General features: G+C 37.1%; 1 protein-coding gene across 2 annotated transcripts in view; it reads right to left on the reverse strand.

Moving 5' to 3' along the window:
* Positions 1 to 3,155: 3,155 nt before the first annotated feature.
* Positions 3,156 to 20,509, reverse strand: part of ASB11 (ankyrin repeat and SOCS box containing 11) — a 44,305-nt gene continuing 26,951 nt past the window's right edge. For both annotated transcript variants that reach the window (XM_027835424.1, XM_027835425.1), the window contains exons 4-7: positions 16,529 to 16,679; positions 11,967 to 12,101; positions 9,724 to 9,915; positions 3,156 to 3,280 (exon numbers count right to left, since the gene is read on the reverse strand). In XM_027835424.1, the coding sequence (XP_027691225.1) occupies positions 3,156 to 3,280; positions 9,724 to 9,915; positions 11,967 to 12,101; positions 16,529 to 16,679 (603 nt within the window). The remainder of the gene's footprint in view (positions 3,281 to 9,723; positions 9,916 to 11,966; positions 12,102 to 16,528; positions 16,680 to 20,509) is intronic.

Genomic DNA, 20,509 nt, shown 5'->3' on the forward strand with positions numbered 1-20,509 from the left:
AAAAAAAGAAAATTTCATTTAAGAGTAAGAAACCAAAGAAGCTGAAGACTTGCAATATAAAGAAATCTCGCACCTATATATCATGCATTCATTAATCACCCCCAATGAGACTGAAAAAGACTAGGAACCGTTTTAGCACTTCATCCTCTTGCCAAATAAAGTTATACATAGGAAGAAAAAAAAAAGGTCACCATTGGTTTAGAATGGGTGGGGAATCTGCAGCCTCAAGGCCACCTGTGGCCCTCTAGGTCCTTAAGTGTGGCCCTTTGACAGAATTCAGACTTCACAGATTCAATGAAAGGGCCACACTTGAGGACCTAGAGGGTCACATGTGGTTCCCCACCCCTGGTTTAGACTATAAACTTCTTTGTAAAAACTTAACAGAGGAACATGGTGAAAAATGTGAACAATAGCATCAAGACAGTGCTAGATGATAGCTGTCTCAAAAAATGTAATTATATATAAATAATACAAAGTTTTTGACTACATGAGTCTAGACCGGAGAAATTGGAAAGCTTGAATTGTTGTCTTCTCCCCAAGATTTACTCACTGAGCACTCTAAAGCATAGAAGAAGGTTTCCAGGAGCCATATTCAAGTTTATTAGGCAACAGGTTTAGGATCAGTTGAATGAGGAAAAGTCCATAACTTCTTTATATATGTAAGATTTTATTCTTTTTCATTTTTGGAAGCTAATATTAATGCAGGTACTAAGGGGTTAAAATGACAATATCACTGAGACCTTTTGCAAGTTAAAACATCTATCAAATTATTATTTTCCAAATTTATATCAACAATGAGAAGAATAAAAAAAGCTGTTTCTTTGGTGTTACCTCTTTAATATTTTGAGTCTCTCCTTGCAGAGGAAATATTATCCTGGCAGTTGGCACACCTAGCTTCACTATGTAATTATTTCTAAAAATCATCAGGTTGCTATCTATCAGGAATAAGGACTCTCAAAGAATCCCTTCAAGGCTTTAATAGGTATTAGTTAAAACTGTTAACTAAGATAGGGCAGCCAAGGCTTTGATCCAAGGCACCAAAATTTAGACAGCACAATTTTCCCCCTTACAAATCCATTTAACAATAAGTTATCTTGATTAATATACTATAGAATTCTGCTAGGACTTCAAAGCAAAATCTAATTAGCTCATAGTTTGTAGAGCATCCCTTTCCTTCCTTTTATTTTTTATGAAAATTAAGCCGTTTGCCCTTCTTTAGTCCTGTGGCACTGCTCTCATTCTCCATGTTCTCGCTAGCAGAGACTCAGCATTCACGCCTGCCACTTCTTTCGGGACCCTGGGTTGTAATTAAGTTGAACTTGCTGGACACTGAACTGCAATAAGATGCTTTCTTACTATATTCCTATTTCTCTTGGATTTCAACTCTCCCTATTGGACATTTTTGTTCTCTCCTTTCAAATTCAGTCTTCATTCTCATTGGCAGACAAAAGTAAAATAAGAGTTGAGTAGCTATATTTTCATCTCTTACTGTCTTGCCATATGCCTTGAGCAACAGTCCTAACCTTTGGGGGACTTCCTCCTTTTCTCAACATAGCTTTTAAAAAAAGGCATAAAAATTTAGCATATGCATCCCTTGAGTAGTGCAGAAACAACTGAACTCAGCACCTAGTTAACAAGAATAATTGGTTAAAGTAGGAAGCTGCCACATCCTGAATATTATTAAAATCCATTCTGTGAGCCACCCTAGCAGGGGTTCTGAATCTGGGGCCCATGAACTGGGGGGGCCTATGGATAGACTTCAAGGAGTCTAAGTTTGGATGGAAAAAATTACATCTTTGTTTCAATATAATTGGTTTTCTTTTTAATATTACATATTTTACTTTGCGCATTTAAAAGTACCATTCTGAGAAAAAGGTTCATAGTCTTCACCAGACTTTCAAGAAGGTCCAGGACACAGACAGAAAAGATTAAGAACTTCTATACTACAGTAATGAATTCTGCTCCTGTTCAACTGAATTTACCTTAATTAACATTTGCTTTGTTTTCACATAATTAATTACAAAGTTAATTTGAGGACATGGTATGTGTTGCTTGTTCTGTTGCCAAAATGAGTAGTTAACAGCTCTGCCTGAAGTGCCTGTACATTTGGGTAAGAGGCTCCCCCTGGATGCTTCATCAATCAATCAATTCATCAATTCATCAATACAAATTTGTTAAGAGCTTACCATGTGCCAGGCATTATACTAAAAGAAGGAACCACAAGGGAAGGCAAAACCCATCTCTGCCATCATGGAACTCACATTCTAGTGGGGTTAAAAATGTATGTGTGTGCGGTGTATGGTATGTAGGGGAGTGGGGGCAAAATAGAGAGAACAACTTATAAATAATTAGATATAAATAGAGTAAATTGAAGGTAAGCTTAGAAAGTTTCTAACAGTTTCTATTGGTCATTTTAAAAATGAAAGCAGTCAAAATCAAGAGGAATTTATTTTATTCTGCTATAAGCAAGGGAAAACAAGTTCTAAATAAATCGCTCTCTTGATATGTATGTTAATCCATTAGGGTCTGGAAATTCTTGACGACATACAGGCTGAATTTACATGACCCAGATCTGAGGTTCCTTCCAACCTTGAGGTTCTGTGAGACTACTAAATTAATGAGAATGTGTAGGTTTTTTTTTAATCATATTGGCTCTTACCAGAAAAATAAAAGATGACCCCAAAACAGATGACAACCAGAGATTTATTAAAAAAAAAACTTTGAGGATATATACTAAAGACAACATTCATTCATCTTAATCTTCTCCACCTATATTTAGTAATGTATAAAGATCACAAATGTTCCCAATGATGATCCCAGTTTACTATAAGAACTTCAATCATTAAATAAATCTTCTATTACATTCACTATATTGTATGCAATGAGGACAAAAAAAGTTTTAGAAAATTTTCATCAATAAGAACTAAAATTAAATTAAAAAAAGACTTTGTTTACCCCATCAGTTAGTCAGTAGATATAATTAATCACCACATCCCATTCTATAAGCTGAAAGAATGAATCAACATTTTCCTGTAATGACTTGCCTTAGTCCCTATAGAGATCTGTAAGTATAACTATAGGAAAGCTTGACTAAATATCTAGAGTAAAGCTGTCATCTATTTCTTTAGACACCTTTCTGCTTTATAGACTTTTATCTATTGATATAAGAGGAATTTTTCAAGTGGCTCTGGAAGACACAGTTGGTAGACAGCATAATGGCATGATCGACCCAAGCACTTTCGAATACACAGACGGCAGAGCTGAGCCAGTGAAGAAGGACCTAAAGGAAGAGGGGGAAAAAAATGAGGATGGAAATACATATGAAGCAGAAAAAAAGTCAGAGAGCATTAATAAGAGGAAGAGTTGCTATGGTAGTTAGTTACTCTCTTTAAAAGCATCTTTTGTCCCGGAGAACAGATAATGGAATATCTCTCCCTTCTCACCACAGACAGGTGGGGAACTGCTAGAACAGAATATTGTAAACACCATCAGATGTGGTTTACATATTGGATGCTTTTGCTTAATTGTTTTTCTTTGACAAGGGGATGATTTGGTCTGGTAGAGGGAAGGGCTGAAATAACTATAATGTAAAAATAAAAGATATCAATAAAATTTTAAAAAGAAAAAAAAGCTCATTTCAGAATAGGAATTATAGATTAGCACTAAAAAAATCATAAATGGGCAGGATAGCCCATGCTTATTCTTTTTGGAAAGTAAGCATTTGTTTTAATGGATTTTTAAGTGACCAGAGCATTGCCAGGGATGAGGTTTACCAGAGGCAAGTTAGGAATGCAAATATATGCTATTAACACAATATCGGTAAAAACATCTTAATGTCTAAGGAATTGATAATGTCATTCTCTAATTGAGGTTGTTCCTATAAAGACATTCTTGTATCACATATGGACAATAAAGCCTATCCTAGAAGTAAAGGTTTGTGAACAGGAAAAATGTATATGAAATTATTTGGCCTATGGAGGTCTGAAGACAGAGCTGTGCACCTGGAAAACAGCTGTAGATAGGAGTTTGGGAAGAAACACTACCCAGCTCAACACAGAGTATTGGGAGATGGAGGTGGCTATCCATAGCCTTGTGCAGGAATACTGAACCTGGGCTTGATGGGGAGACCTTGGGAGATTAAAGTCTTTTAGCTGACCATTAGGTGGTATTGGCTGGATCTCAGTCTTTGAGTCTCCCAACAAGGAACCTGGGTAATGTGTGCTACAGCCAAGATGCTTCACAAAGGAAACCTGGACATGGAAGCTTTTTTTTTGGATGAAACTAAGCAAGAAATATGACAACACCGACAATAGCAAAGGTTACCATGATATTGAGCTGTTCTTTAAAAAAAAAAAAAGAAAGAAAAAGAAAAAGAAAGAGGCTCTTTGTGCTGGAGAATGTATCATGAAACATTTCTTCATCCTTACCACACAAAGGTGGAGGCATATAAGGAGAGAATACTGTATGCATTTTCTGATGTTATTGCTGTGAGGACTAAACAAGAAATGTGTGGGAAGAAGTTCAAATTCTCCCCCTTCCCAATATATTCTACCCAAATGTCATGTGTCCCTGTGTGGTCATGTTATCTGAGGCTTCATGAACCAGGAAGCTGCTTCTCCATGGAAGTCTCCCAGAATAATAAGCTAGGAGGACTCAAAAATACAGGTAAATCAAGAGATGATGAGTTGTAGATAGAATAACAGAAGTGCAGGGAGGCAATTTTTCTACCCTTTCACTTCCTAATTTGACTTTCACTTATGTTTGACATCGTTATTCATATAGTTCATCATCTATGAGAAATATCTCTTAGAAAAGAAGCCTACCATATAAGACAACATCCATTTAGAAAACTTGGGGAGACATGGGCATGATCAAAATAGGCGAGGTAGGTTTAGGTTGCGGTGGCCAACAAGAACTTCATGTGTTTGGAAACTTACCTTGAGAACTGATCAATAGGTTTTATTTAAAATCTTGGGGCCCAAGACAGAGAAGGGTTCTCGAGCAGTAGCCCAACTTAAACTTCTTTGGAGGATGGTAATGCAGACAGATAATCCAGGTTGCCTAGAAAATTTCAGACACTAGAGTAAACTCTGATATACCTAGAGTTCTTCCTTCTACATCAAACTGTGACATTTAAAGAGGAGAGAGAGGAGAGAAGAATTTGTTTGTAAGAGATCCTTATTAAGGCAAAGGCTACATTAGATGGCCTCTTCTGACTCTGAGATCCTATAATCCTAAAACGAAAAATTCTGGATCTAGGAGCATTTTTGATGGAACTAAGCAAGAAATGTGTCGCCTCATGAATAATACTCATCAACAGCATGGTGTAGTGAGAAAGGCACATTAGATTTAGGACCAGAATCTCAACGGTGCTGGGGCTGGGGAGGATGGCCTTAGGTAGGCCACTTCAATTTTCTGGGCTTCAATTTCTTCATCTGTTCAATGGGGGGAATGACCAAGATGATCTCCAAAGTTCCTTCCACCTCTCAACAATGATTCTATTATTCTATGATCCTAGTTCTTTGAAAGAAACTTAGTGATTTTGAATTGAGATATAGTTAAGATGATAAAAATTCTTTCTACACAGGCATAGGAAATAATTGCTTAAATCATTAGAGAATATCTAGTTCAGTACTTGTTTAAATTACAGGAATGACACATTCTTGGCCAGAGATGGCATACACTTAATAAAGGCTGTTAAGAATACATTTGTCTGGTGTCTGTAAAATCAAAGGGGCTTTAAAATGAAAAGGAATAAATGTGAAATCATTCTAAAGTAGAAGAAAAATGTGTGCTATAAATGCACAGAGAACTAACCAAACAATTTGGATTTTTAAAATATATGTACAGAAGATGGAATAAAGGACAGGTAACAGAAGATGAATACACAAAACTGTCACAATTCTGTCACAATAATGTCAGGAGTGTAAAAGTTTAGAATGAATTCAGGCTAGTGAGGAAAACCACCAACAACACAAATATTTTAGTGCTTTATTGGGGGAAGGAGGAGGCTCAAAGAAAGTCTATGACTGATGCTGGGGGTGGATGGGACAATGATGAATGCTGAAAAAATTATTCCTCTTTGCCAAAGAGAATGGCATTGGGAGTACAAAGAATACAATAAAACTGCTTATAGGAGATGCTATGCAAGTAGATAGTAGAGATCATCTCTGTGCCCTGGATGAATTTGAGTCATTTGGTCCAGGTAAACATCCTCAGATACTGAAAGAACTGGACACTACAATTACTGAGTCATCATCAGTGATACATTAAAGGTTGTGGAAAATGAGAGAAGTGCTATAGGACTAGAGAAGGGTAGGGATTTTTCCAGTTTTCAAGGAAGACAAGCAAAGTGGATCTGTAATCTGTGGGTTAATGGCTCGACTTCATTTCCTGGCAATATTAAGAAGATGGTTATTGCCTTATCTAAAAAAGGATGCGGCAATCACCAAGTCATCATGGCTTCAGCAAAGATAGGTCATAGCTGACTAAACTTATTCCCTTTTTTGACAAGGTTGCTAAACTAGGGAATGGTGTAGATATAGTTTGCCTAGAACTTTGCAAGGTGTTTGAGAAGATATCTGAATCTATTCTTTTGGAAAATGATAGAAAAATGAGATGTATTCACAACTGACTAAATGGCTGGACTCAAAGAACAGTTATTAATGGTTCAATGTCAGCTTTGATGGAAGACTCCAGTGGAGTCACCCAGTACTATTTACTGAACATTTCAGTCAATGACTTGGATAAAGGCATATATATCATCTTCTTCAAACTTTCCAATAACACAAAGGTATATATATCATCTTTTCAAAACTTTCCGATAACACAAAGCTGGCAAGGATAGCTAATACATTGGATGTCAGGTTCCCAAAAGATCATGACAAGGCTAGATTATTTCTCCAAAGCTAATAAATAAGACATGTAATAAGGATAAATGTAAAAAATTACATTTTAGTTTGAAATTTTCACTTCAAAAGTATAAAACAAATCTTAAAAAAGAGCTCACGGTTTCAGTAGACTACAAGCTTAATGTGAGTCAACAATGTGAAATGACAATTAATAATGATATCTTAGGTAACATTAAAAGAGGCAGAGTGTGTAGGACCAGGAATGTAATAGTGCTGTTGTACTCTGCCTTACTCTTACCATATCTAGAATATGTGTTAAGTTCTGGGTGTCATAGTAGAGGATAAGTCCATAGGAGGACAATTAGGATGGTAAAGAACCTTGAGTTCATATGAGGATGAGTTAAATAAACAGAGTTTGTTTAGCCTGGAAAAGGAAAAACTCAGGGGAGTCCAACAGGTGAGAATGAAATTGGAACATAATTTTTTTTAAAAAGCCCATGAAGTGACACTTTCTGACTCTGAGCTCACTTGACCCCCCGCCCTGGCAGTAAGGCTGTACTAACAGACCCAAGAACACAAGACAAGCTTAAAATAAAACCCACCTTCTTTTTTCCTGGTCCCCTCTCCCTCTTTCAAGTGTCACGGAGACCCCAGCTTCAAGCTATGGAAATTCACCCTGGCTGGGACAGACGGCTAGGCGACCACAGTCCATTAGGAACAAAAGCCTACTGAGGGGCTACAACACTATAGAATCAGCACTGCAAAGTTCTGAACTGCCAGTGCTAGGGCAAAAAACTAAGGAATAGAGAGATTGAGACAGGACAGCAGGACAGGAAATGTACACTTCGGGGGCTGTGCATCACTCTACCAAGCCTGAGCAAAAGAACACAGCATCCAGCTGGAGCCAGTTCTGACCACCCAAAAGTCAGATGAGGCAGAGACCTAGTTCGTGGGAGGAGGCTAAGGTGCTTTAAGATCCCCCCAAGGAAAACACAAAGAGAGGGAGTCACAAAGTGAGTGATGGGAAAACAAGGAGGGAAAAAAGACTGAAATTACCAGGATTTCAGGAAGAAGAAAATTCAAAGACCTTGAATATAAATAGATAAATCAACAGGAAAAACAGTAACAACAGATGGAAATAGGGCCTAGTAAAAAGCATTTAGATATCTATGAATAGATACTGCAAAACAAATGAAAATGATTCAACACTTGATAAGACAGAGGACCCTGGGGCGTTTGAAGAGAATATGGAACTACAATACAATGTTTATGAGTAGTTCACAAGACAAATGAGAAGTAGGAGAGCAGAATTTATGGCCTACAAAGCAAAATAATGAGCAGAATGGCAAAATTGAAAAACTGGAATCTACAGCAGCAAGAAACCAAGAAACAAAAGAGATAATAATAGATTGGGAACGAAAATACACAGAAGTGAAAGACAATCTAGAAGAATAGAAGCAAAAAACAATAACATTAAAAGAAAAAATGCTTACTATGCAAGCAAAACATACTGATCTTGAAAACAGGTTGCATAGAGACAACCTAAGGATCATAACTCTTCCAGAAGAATATGACAGGAACAAAAAACAAACAAACAAACAAATAAAAAAACGAATGTCGTAACAAAGGAAAGGATAGAAGAGAAATGACCAGATGTTCTAAACATAGAAAATGAAATTTCAATCGAAAGAATTCACAAGTTACTTTTAGGAAAAAAAAAACCTAAGGCTGTAAATACTTAGTGGTTAAGTTTAATAATTCAAATCAGAAACAAGAAATTCTTTAAGTGATCTTCTAGTACAAAGGAAATAATGTTTGAATAATGCAATAATATTCAGCACCCACTAGAAAACGTAGGAGTGAATGGAATAATATGTTCCAAAGAACAATGGGGCTCATGATGTAGCCCAGGGTGACTTATCCTGCAAATCAGAACTTAACTATATATGAAAAAAGATGAGTGTTCAATAATAAGGCAGAGTTTAAAATATTTTTAGAATTTATTTATTGGATTAAAAAAATGTCCTTTGTTTGTCTAGGAAATTACATCTGCCTCTTCAAACAAATAGTGAAAATGTAGGTGAAGTAATTGGGAATAAAATTCCATCAATTACTTCCTGATCTGTGTAAAAGGTAATTGCCCATCACTGCGACTGGCACATTCTGTCAGGGTTTTCAGAGTATGTCCTTTCTGTTCTCATCATTCCTAAATTAGCTATTTCTAATTTGCCTCTGGATTTCCTCTAAATATAACATAGTCATATTTGATTCAAAGTGAGCTTATATCCTGGTCAAGGTAGAGTATTTCTGTACTCTTACAGTGAGAACACTGTTTTCCTATATTATTTTTTTCCATACTGGAAAAAAATAGCAATAGCAGATCATCACTACAGACCTAGCCCTTGGTTATTATGTAACAATTATGAGCTACCAGCTGATATGAATGAATGAATGAATGAATGAAAAAAGCATTTAAGAAATCTCAGTAGTGATAGGATTTTTATTCTTTCCTTCCATCACCAAAACTCCCTGCACCCATTTCCCTTATTCCTAGCTTTTACAACAATGCCAGCCACATAGTAGTCATTTAATAGATGCTTGTTAAATGACTGAAACAATTAGTCCACTGGTCAGTAGAAAAGTATTTATTAAGTGCTTACTAGTGCCAGGCACTGTTTTGAGAAAAGAAAAAAAAAAGTTCCTGCCCTCAAGGAGCATACGTTCTAAAGGTGGAGACATGTAAATATTTAGATATACATACAAGACACACAATAAATGGAAGGTTATCTTAGAGGAGAAGGCACTAGTAACTTGGAGCAAAGACTAGAGGTAACACCAGAAGGGAGGGGGGAGCATTAAGCTAGCTTATTACCTTCCCGAAGAAGGAGTGCCTGTTCCACACTGCTCTGGGGAGCTGCCAGATCAAGAGCACACTTGCCTTGATGGTTTAAGCGTCTCACGCTTGCACCATAGTCTGCCAACAGATCAATGACTTCTGCACTGGATTGCCTGGCCGCTGCATGCAGTGGGGTATCTAACCATTTGCCTTGGTCAACACTGGCTCCTTAAAAGAACAAACATATCACAAGATATTATTGAGTACTTAGATACAAAAATTTCAAAATATGCAATAGAGAAGAATGAGAAGCCTAAAGTTTGGAGTTTACATTTGGGGACACCCTAATTGCCAGTAATTGTTGGACACATTTCTCAGAAAATGGTCAGTTTTCCATAGTAGAATTAATGCATAAATGAATGAATGAAAAACAAAACATTTATTAAGTGCTTACAATAGTGCAAAGCACTATATTAATCACTGGTAAACAAATAGAAACTGTAGTCCCAGTTCTAAAGGGGCTCGAATTACATGGAAAGTTTTTGTTGCAAGTCAGATGGAAAGGTGCCCTGATCCTTAGGGTGCACTAGCAAAGCAGATATTAATGCTTCTTCTTTAATAACATTTCCATTCTTAAAATCATATCAGTTTCTGATGAACTATTTAGAGTACAAAGGACTTTGTTGGCAGCTGATTCTGTAGCATCTGCTGGTATAGTTGTTAGGCTGCCCAGGATGATGGTGGAGGGCACTGGGCTGGAAGCACTGCTGTTCCCAAGGGTTCAGGATCTTGGGTCATCCTTATTAGGATCTGAGGTGAGATGATTGCCATTGGGGTGGTTATGGCTTGACTTGCTTGACACATGCCAAGTCTTTCCTCTCTCTTATGGTGACTTGCTGTTTTAAACAGACTGGCTTGCCTGCCACATGTGAATGTAAACTTCTTGACTACATAACCTGTTTTTCATTTTGTTTTTACAACCCCAGTGTTTAGCATAGAGTAGGTACTTAACTTTAAAATATAGATTATATTGGATTGGACTTAATGGCTAATTCAAGGCCTGTAGTATCTGTAAAACTGTCTAAATTAGAGATTATTTCAAAGTATTTTGATGGAAGGATATAAGAAGTTAAAGATTTTCCCCTTTAAATATTAGTTATTTCAAAAAACTTTTTTGCCTGAGAAGTGTGTAACAAAAATAAGAACTTTCAGATTAAGTTCTTTAGAAAAAATTACAAGCACTGGCCCTGAAGTCAGGAGTACCTGAGTTCAAATCCGGCCTTAGACCAAACACTTGACACTTACTAGCTGTGCCTTAAAAAAAAAAAATTACAGCTTAATTCCAAAAATCTCATAGTATACAAGTTCCCAAAACGTTGTTTTTATTTTTTATAAACATTAAGGCAATAAGAAGAAAATATATTAATTTTTTAATTAAAAAAATGAGAAAATATTAAATCTAAGATTCAGTATTTTCTTTTCTTGAAAATTAAATTTCTCACTTAAACACCCTTTATTTCAATGACTAGACACTGTGAATTCAAAAATTAGTGTGGCCACACAATCTTACTTATTCATTCTTCTTGTCATTGGGTTCTTTTATTATTATAAAATCACTAAAATAGTGATTAGAAATGATGTGAGGGAGATCTGCTGAATGTTGCCCTAGAATCAGCATAATTACCATCAGCTGAAATTATTAAACCCCAGGGCAAAGCAAGTCAGTTCTCAGTCCCTGATAAGCCCTGAGTATTTGGTCTGCAGCAGAAAAACCACAGAAAATCTAGCTCAGCCAGAACTGCCCTGAGGTCAGAGAAAATAGGTCAGGTCTTTTCAAGGTTGGTCCAAAGATTAAGACTTATTTCAATGTTAGGCCAAAACTGAGCCAGGCACCTAGAGTGTTTGTGAACCAAACTGGATTTATATCTCTACAAGTACAGTAGCCTTCTCTCCTCCTCATTGGTCTTTCTGTGTAAAATTTGACATATGAATAGTTTCAATGACAATCACTGGGTGAAATGACTTTTCTGCCTACTTCTGACAGATACTTAAGAATTTAAACTGGTTTGGTGTATGAAAAGATTAATTCAAGTCTTGTGGCCAACTAAAAGCCAAAGTAATGAATTAAAAGAATTTGAGTATCTCTAGAATGAGAACTATTTGCCTTGGCTAACGTTAGGAAATTTTCCTTTTGGCAAGACCATCATCTTAGAAACCATGAAGGGTGAATGTTGACCTTGGGTTCATTTCAGGGACATGAAAAGATTGCTGAAGGTTACCTAGCTCCAAGAGCTTCTTGACACAGTCTGTCCTCTGATAGTTGCAGGCCACATACAGTGGAGTTCCATGCTGGGGAGCTTCTTGGTCAATATTAACATTATTTGCCAGCAGGATTTCCATACACTCCCTGTGACCTAATTAACACAGAAGATAACTTCATACAAAAGAAGAAAGTTGTTGAATGATCAAAGAATCAGAGAATTTTGGAATTGAAAGGGACATTAGCAATCATTTAGTACATGCTTTCATTTTGCAGATGAGGAAACTGAAGGACAATGAGGTAAAAGTAAGGCATTTTCCCAAGACCACAACGCTTGTCTGTGACAGAGTCAGGGAAAAAACCTAGGCCTCTCATCTTGACTCTCAGTCCACTGGACATTCTGTTAAATCCCATTGGTCTTATTTTTCATACATCCAGATGTGAGGGTGTTTGTGTGTTTTTCTGAAAAAGTCAAAAACCTGTATGTATACCCTGCACTGATATTGTAAGATGAATGATAAAATTAACTGAAAACTACTTCAGATACTAGACTTGATTTATGATTTAAAAAAAAAAGCTATTCATGGTTGATCTGAACATCTCATCTCAAGCATTTCTTTGTAGATAAGCCAGTCACTTTAAGAACTTATTTATGAAGTGATTGAAAACAATTTCACAAGTTGACTTGGCTATGATCTATGATCATAAAACTATTCATGGACCTTTATGTTCTCAATTCCTTTTGAAATAAGAAAAATAAAGTCAAGTATTTTATTTTCAAAGAGTGGGTAGATAAGCACGGAAGGACACGGAGAGTAGGTCACAGGTCATATTCAATGAGTGTACACCCAAGTGTTTATGTAAAACATAGATTCATAGATTTAGAGCTGGAAGGGATCTTAGAAGCTTTCAAATTAGTTGGAAATCTATTAAGAATGGGTTTTGAGTCCAATTTCTAATATATTAAGGACAAATTACCTTTTATTAATTTCAAGTGCATATAATATGTGGAATTAGGCCAATAAAGTGCTAACTAATAAAAATCCTTAGAATGCTTATCTAATGAAATAACAAAAATGATTTATAATTACAGTGATTATTTCATGTCAATGAGTGTTTCTGAAGTCTCAAAGTTTTCTGTAAGCAGTTTGTTGCCCTTGGTAGTTTATTACCCTTAAAAATCTTGTCTATTTCTTTAATTTATTTAACAACCTCTTTCTTTTCAGATAACACACAGCAAACTTCTCTCCAGTCCTTTCAGAATTATCACAACTTAAAAATTAATAGAGTGAATTTACTGATGTCTATGTGAGTGGAGGTATATCTGTACAGCCATGCAAAGTCAGGAATTAGGATTCTGCTTGTATTTTCTGAAGGTAAAATTGTTAATTTAAGTAAAAACACTATTTTTTATTATAAATACCAGTAAAGTGTTGCCTGAGCCTGAGACTCAGTTAGAAATATGAAAAATTAGAAGAATTTCTGAGAAATCTAATTTTGAAATTTGAAACATTTCCAGTTATTTGTGCATTTAAATGGCTTAAGTGAAGGCAGAATGTCTCTCTCCATAAACAATGATTAATTTTGAAAAAAGAACTATAAATATTTAGAACCTAATTAGTGAATTTGTCAATGGTTCTTTAATTCTGGACAATAAACAGACTATTTAGCTATTTATTTTATTTATTTTACTATTAAATTTATTTTACACACGTGTGAGTATAGCTTAGCACATGCTCCAGGTGTGAGTAGGTGGGCCCTGCCCAAAGTTCAAAGAAATGATTTAGGTCATTCAAGACCAACTGTCATTTGCCAACCCTTCAGAGAGAAAGAGATGTTTCTGGCTAAGAGAAAACAAATATTTTCTAAAGCACTTTATAATATTATTACCAAAGTACAGAAGTACAATATCTGAGGTTCCATCCCAAAGTGTTTGAATTAGATTGTATCATCAAGCAATCAAATAGTCATGGGGGAATGATACCAAGTGTTTAGTATATCATGAAATGGGAACAGGGAGAACTAGAACCTTTGTGTCTTTTCTTATAACATCATACAAAGAGTCTCACTAACTGACCTGTTTGCAATACCACTACTAGGTCTGTATCCTAAAGAGACCATAAAAAAGGGGAAAGGACCTACATGTACAAAAATATTTTTAACAGTTCTTTTTTGTGGTGGCCAAGAATTGGAAATTGAAAGGATGCCCATCAAATGGGGAGTGGCTGAACAAGTTGTGGTATATGAATGTAATGGCATACTATTATTCTATAAGAAATGATGAGTAGGCAGATTTTAGAGAAACCTGGAAACACTTAAACTGATGCTGAGTGAAGTGAGCAGAACCAGAAGAACATTATAGATAGTAACAACAACATTGTGCAATGATCAACTTTGATAGACTTAGCTCTTCTCAGAAATACAATGATCTAAGACAAATCCAAGGGACTCATGAGGTTTCCATCATGCTATCCACGTCTAGAGAAAGAACTATGGAGTCTGAATGCAGATCAAAGTATGCTATTTTCACTTTTCTTTTTTGTTTTTTCTTTCTTGCAGTTTTTACCTTTTGTTCTGATTCTTCTATCACCACATGACTAATGTGGAAATATGTTTAACATGATTGTACATGCATAACCTTTATCAGATAGCTTGCTGTCTTAGGGAGGAAGGAGGAAAGAGAGGGAAGGAGAAAAATTTGGAATTCAAAATCTTACAAAAATGAATGTTGAAAATTATCTTTACATGTAATTGGAGAAAAAAATACTATTAAGTAAAAAAAAGAAATGATCACGCTAAAAAAAAATAACCTATTTGACCAGGGGCAAATAACTATTTACTCTCTGCCACAATTTATTCATCTCTAAAATAAACTAATATTCGTCCTTCTATACATGTCCAAAGATTATGTGCTTATAGCATTTTAAACTTCTTTAAAGATGAGGTGCTTTTTGAATCCAAAGTCTTTATGTCCTTAAGAGGGGTAGAAAGACTCTGCCTATCTTAAGCAACAGTTGCTCTTTGAATATGACCTATAACCAATTGTCCTTTTTCTTCAGTACTTATCTTATTGGATCATACCCATTCTTTGAAAATAAAATATTTATAGTCCTTATTTCAAAACGAATTGAGAACAGAGGGGTCCGTGGTTGGTTTCATGATCATAGCCAAGTCAACTGATGAAATTGTTTTTCAATCACTTCATAATTGGGTTCTTAAAGTAACTGGCTTATCTACAAAGAAATACTTGAGATGAATAGTTGTTTTTATCATAAATCACGGCTAGTATCTGAAGCAGTTTTCAGATGATTTTATCATGTATCTTACAACATCAGTACGTAATCTTAATGCAGTATTTGCAACTTTGCTTTTGTAGACTCTAGCAAACAAATTAGCAAAAAGCCTGCCCGGGGACTGAGCATCATTCTTATAAACATGCTACAGAAGCAGCCCACAGGACACAGAAGGACAGGAGAGGACCTCAGACCCAGGGAGACTGTGAGAAGAGCTCCTTCACCTCTGCAAAGGCAAAGTTAAAGTATTCAAATTAATACGATGTTCTATTACCTTCCCCACTCCCCACCTCGCACCTCCCCCCCTGCAGAGACCAGAATATCTCTTTCAAGGTTAATGCCTGATTAATTTCAGACTTCTAATGTGTCTCCCTACCTCAATTTTTTCCCCATTCCAGGCCATCCTCCATTCAACTGCCTAAGTGATTTCCTGAATTTCTGTTTTGACTGTGTCATCCTTCTTTTCCCAGTGGCTCCCTATTACCTCTAGGACAAAATAAAACATCCTCTGCCAGGTATTTAAAGCTCCTCACAACCCTGTCACTTCCCGACTTTCCACACTTCTTACACTCTTCTACTCCCCTCAACATGATCCAGCTCTGTCGTTCCATGCACAGTTTCACACACATGGCCCTACTTCTCTCATCGCTGGATGTCCTGGATGTCCCATTTCCTCCTCCCCTCTGCATCTTGAAATCCCTGGTTACCTTTAAGACTTAGCTCACATATCACCTTCTACATGGAGCCTCCTTGCCTAGTGCCAGTGATCATCTTCCCAAAACAACATTGTTTTGATTTTGTACATAATATTATATTTACTTGAGAAAAGCGTGTCATAGTGGAAAATAGAGCTGGCTTGAAAGCCAGAAAGACCTAGGTTCAAGTCTCATCTTTGACACATCCTGGCTGAGGAACCCTGGGCAAGTTATTTAACCTCTGAGTGTTCTCTAGGCAACTCTCTAAAACTATTAAATATCCCAAACAAGATGCTGACCCGAATTGGTGGAGGGAGTTTTCCCACCTGGGGTCCTCTATACCAATGAAATTACACTTCCGATCCCTATCCCTATGTATACACTTACATATCTGCTGTGGACATTATCTTCCCCATTAGAATGTAACCTTCTTGAAGGCAGGAACTATTCCACTCTCCTCTTAGTTCCATAGTTCCTGGCACAGAGAGTACTTAATAAATAAATGCTTGTCGATTGACTGCTTACATAAAGTCCCTCGAACACACAATAAAGCCTAGGCTGTAGCCTGGGGCGCCCAGGTCTCCTCACCTTACCTCTCTTCACAGCCTCATGGATGGGTGAAGCCAGGTGATCATCAAGTTGTGACTTTGCTCCAAAAGCAAGGAGTAGGTTGACACAGGCAGGGCTCCCACTACAACATGCATTAAAGAGAGGTGTGACTCCATGCACAGTCGTTCCATTCACCTGGTGAGAGGAATAACACTTTATTTTTATATCACATTTTAGTTTCCAAAGCCTTTTTAGGTATTTGATCCTCACAACAACTCTGTGAGCTAAGCAGGTAATCTGTTCTGCCTGTTTTATAGAAGAAATTTTTTTTACAAAAACAAATGAACATTTATACTTATTTTACAAAAGAAAAGTCTATAATTTGCCTGACATCAGAGGATTAATAAGGAGCAGAGCTGGAATCAGAACCCAGGTCTTTGTATTCAATTCAACACCAAATTATGCCACACTGTGCTACCTCTGATGTTTACTACTGGTGAGTTTTTGGGTAATTTGCTTAACTTCTCTCAGCCTCAGTTTCCTTATCTCTAAAATAAGGGGGTAGTATTAAGTGGTTTCTGAGGTCCCCTTCAGTTTTAGATCTATGATCTGGGGGTCCCATTAACCTAAGAGTCTCTTTGAAAAGAACTAGGTTCTGAAAGGAAAAGTGAAGAGTGCTTAAAGTTTGTGTTTTTGAAATAATTTTTTTTGCTCGAAAGAGGGGAAAGACCCTATAGCAAACATGTTTATTATAGAGGTAGGTGAGGAAGTGCAGATTTAGCTGCTGAGGAGATACAGCCCTAGATGCCCCCCCCAACCCTTACCATCATGAGCACCACAACACTGCTTCTACCCACCAGTCAGAGGTCCAAGCCCCAGTTCAAAGAACAAAGAAGACAAAACTTGAGAAATAACTTGCAAGAAAGAAAGCCTTTTCTGTTTTAAAATTACAGGAAAAGCAGACAACCAGAAATACTAACTGTAATAGAAAAGTATCTGGAGACCCAATCCAGAAAGTGCCAAAAGTTTACCAGCACCAAAATGAATGATAAAGAAAATGTTAATTGACCTATTATGGCCTATTATGAAGAAAAAATATCGCAACAGTAGAAAGAAATGGCATTCCTTTAGAATCTGCCAATGTATTGACAAATTCAACCATAGATATTGATATGTTACCCAAGAACTGTGATTGCACTACACAAGTGTTACCAAATGAAGATGACTTTTAAAATTCACTGTGTGTCACTTAGCCAAACCTTTTGCCTTAAATCAGGCCAGCACAATATACTGCCCCCGGTGGCTTGTGGCCCGCCCAAGCATTTTGGGCAGCTGTCATGTTTACCTGCAGCAACCAACCATCATCAGCCAGATGGCCTACGGGCCCTATGTTGTGCAGGCCTGCCTTAAATGAAATAGTAAGGAGAAACAACTAATTGCAGAGAAATTGAAGCAAAATTCTGCCTTGTCAAAGGCTCTTTTTGTGGCAAAAGTATCCAATCTAAAGTTAATTCATTTTGAAAGATGAAAGGTCTATGACAAGTAAGACGAAGTCAACTGTTGTTCCTAAAAGGCCTCAATCTGCAAGCAGCATCAACATAGCTATGAAAAGTGGTAGAACAGCATCTGTTACTGTTTCCACTAAATCTGATGGCCCTGCTTCTTCTCAGAACAAAACAGCCTTTCACCCTTCCAGCAAAAACCAGGTTGATGCCATCCAGAAAAAGGAGAAAGAAGCCACTGTTACAACCTCTGTCAATGTTACTATCCAAAGAAAATCTCATAAAAAGAGATTACCTCTTCCAAATCTAGTTCTACCAAATGTCAAGACAAACCTGATTTCTGGTAGAAAAGAAAACAAAGCACCATCAAATTTAGGACATCTGTAGCTGCAACCATTTGTGGTTCTGAATCTAAACTGGCTTCAACTTTCAGCAGCAAATTCAGAGAATTCCAAAACTGTTGACAAGAGAAGATACACTTTAACAAAAGCACCCATCAATATGGGAAGAACTATAATAACCAAAGAATCAACAGAAATGAGAAGAGCTTGTCTGGTTGAGTGGCAAAACAACAAAAGATGAATAATTAAAAGATCACCTATGTATGGTCTATCTGAGTGGTGGTCCAGAAAGACTCAACTGGATGGAATTGCCAAAAGAAAAATCAGTTGAATCTTTCTGGACCACCACTGTAGAAGAAGATGAGCAAGGATTATTCACTGATAAAGTTAACAAAATATTTTCTGAATACTTGAACTTAATTAGAGATGCCCAAGGGAAGAAGTACTTTTAACACTGGAGGAGTTCATTTAAGGTTAGGAGGAGCTCATTGTAAAAATTCCAGATTTTAAGTATTGGGTATGCCTTGCACACTTTGAACCAATTATAAGCTCTCTTATAAGCTCCTCTCCAAAGACCTTTAAAAATGACTCTAAACAAATTCTAGAGCAGCAGAATCCACAAAAAAAGATGGAGTGTAACAAATTTCTAGCCCAAGATAACTTAGAAGGTTGTCGGGAAAGGTCTGTTGCACCAGGGTGAGAGAAGAGCACAGTCCAGTGCAGGCCTCACTAACCCAGACTGTGCCCCAGCAGACCTGCAGCAGGCCTTGAGGTGACTGAATCAGTGGCAGTAGCGGCAGTTTCCAGACCTCTCAGCCCACAGATGCCAAAGACAACTTAGAAGGTCAGCAGGAAAGGTCTGATGCACCTGGGTAAGAGAGGGGCACAGTCCAGCACAGGCCAGCAGCATAGCCCAGGCCCCAGAAAATCAGGAGCAAACCTTGGGAGTGACTGAAGCAACAGCAGCAGAGGCAGCAGATGGTAAGGAGGTTGGACAAGTGGTCAGAAGGAGATTACAGGGGTCTTTTTGCTATCACTAAGGCAGGACTCTGTTGCTTTTGCCCATACTTGGATCCAGGTTGCAGTCTTGGGTGGCAGTCTCAGGTCAAAGAGGAGCACTAGCATGGCAGAGCTTGTGGCCACAGTAGAAGGGGGACCCTCCTCACAGTTACAGAGCAAAAAAGAGTGCTTGTGTTCATTCACAGACCAGGCAGGGAGAGTAGTAAATACCTTTCCTTTCACAAGTTCCTGAAGTGGGTAATATCACCCCACTGGGGTGCTAAAATGATCGGGGGGGTGTACAAATGGAGAGCCGTGGAAGCAATAGGAAAGAAGAGAAGATAAGAAATTTTGAAAAACTGTTCATACATGTTTTATCTGTTGTGTAATAGAGTGATTACATTATTTTCCAAATAAACACACAAAATGCAAGTTATAACCAATCAATGGTCAAGTCTGCCAACAGGTCTTAACAAGCAAGTGTTGGCAGGTGAGCATGTCACACATTGTTGGGAAATCCAGCATGCATCAGCAGGAATATGTGCATGTAATGACTTCCTTACAATAAGATACTATACAGTTATATGATGCAATATTGTGTCATCAAAATTTCAATGCAAAAACCCCCCACAAATTTACAATAAATTATTGAATTTGTGTCATTTAAAAAATATTTTATATTTTTTGAAATGATGCAAATTTAAAAAAACATTGAAGGGTTAAAGAAAGTGGACTTCTAGGGAGGTGCTGAGTAATTTTTATTTTAAAAGGGGGCAGTAGGCCAAATAAATTTGGGAACCTCTGCCTTAGATCATACCACCTTGGAAGAACTGAAAACTTACAGGTCCCTAGAAGTATCTCTGAAAACAGTTGCACAAAGGTCCCTGAAGCTTGTGACAGCACTCCCTCCACCTCGGAAGCAGAGCCTTATTGTAATAAAGAGTTAAAAATCAAGTAATAGACTGGGAAAATGGGCAAACAACAGAAAAAAGAAAAAAACTCTGACTATAGGAAGTTACTATGGTGACAAGAAAAATCAAAACACACACTCAGAAGAAGACAACAAAGTCAAAGCTCCTATATCCAAAGCCTCCAAGAAAAATATGAATTGGTCTAGACCATGGAAGAGCTCAAAAAGGATTTTGAAAATCAAATAAGAGAGATAGAGGAAAAATTGGGAAGA

The sequence above is a fragment of the Vombatus ursinus genome, unplaced genomic scaffold (assembly GCF_900497805.2).
Source record: "Vombatus ursinus unplaced genomic scaffold, bare-nosed wombat genome assembly UNPS02014814.1, whole genome shotgun sequence".
Lineage (NCBI taxonomy): Eukaryota > Metazoa > Chordata > Mammalia > Diprotodontia > Vombatidae > Vombatus > Vombatus ursinus.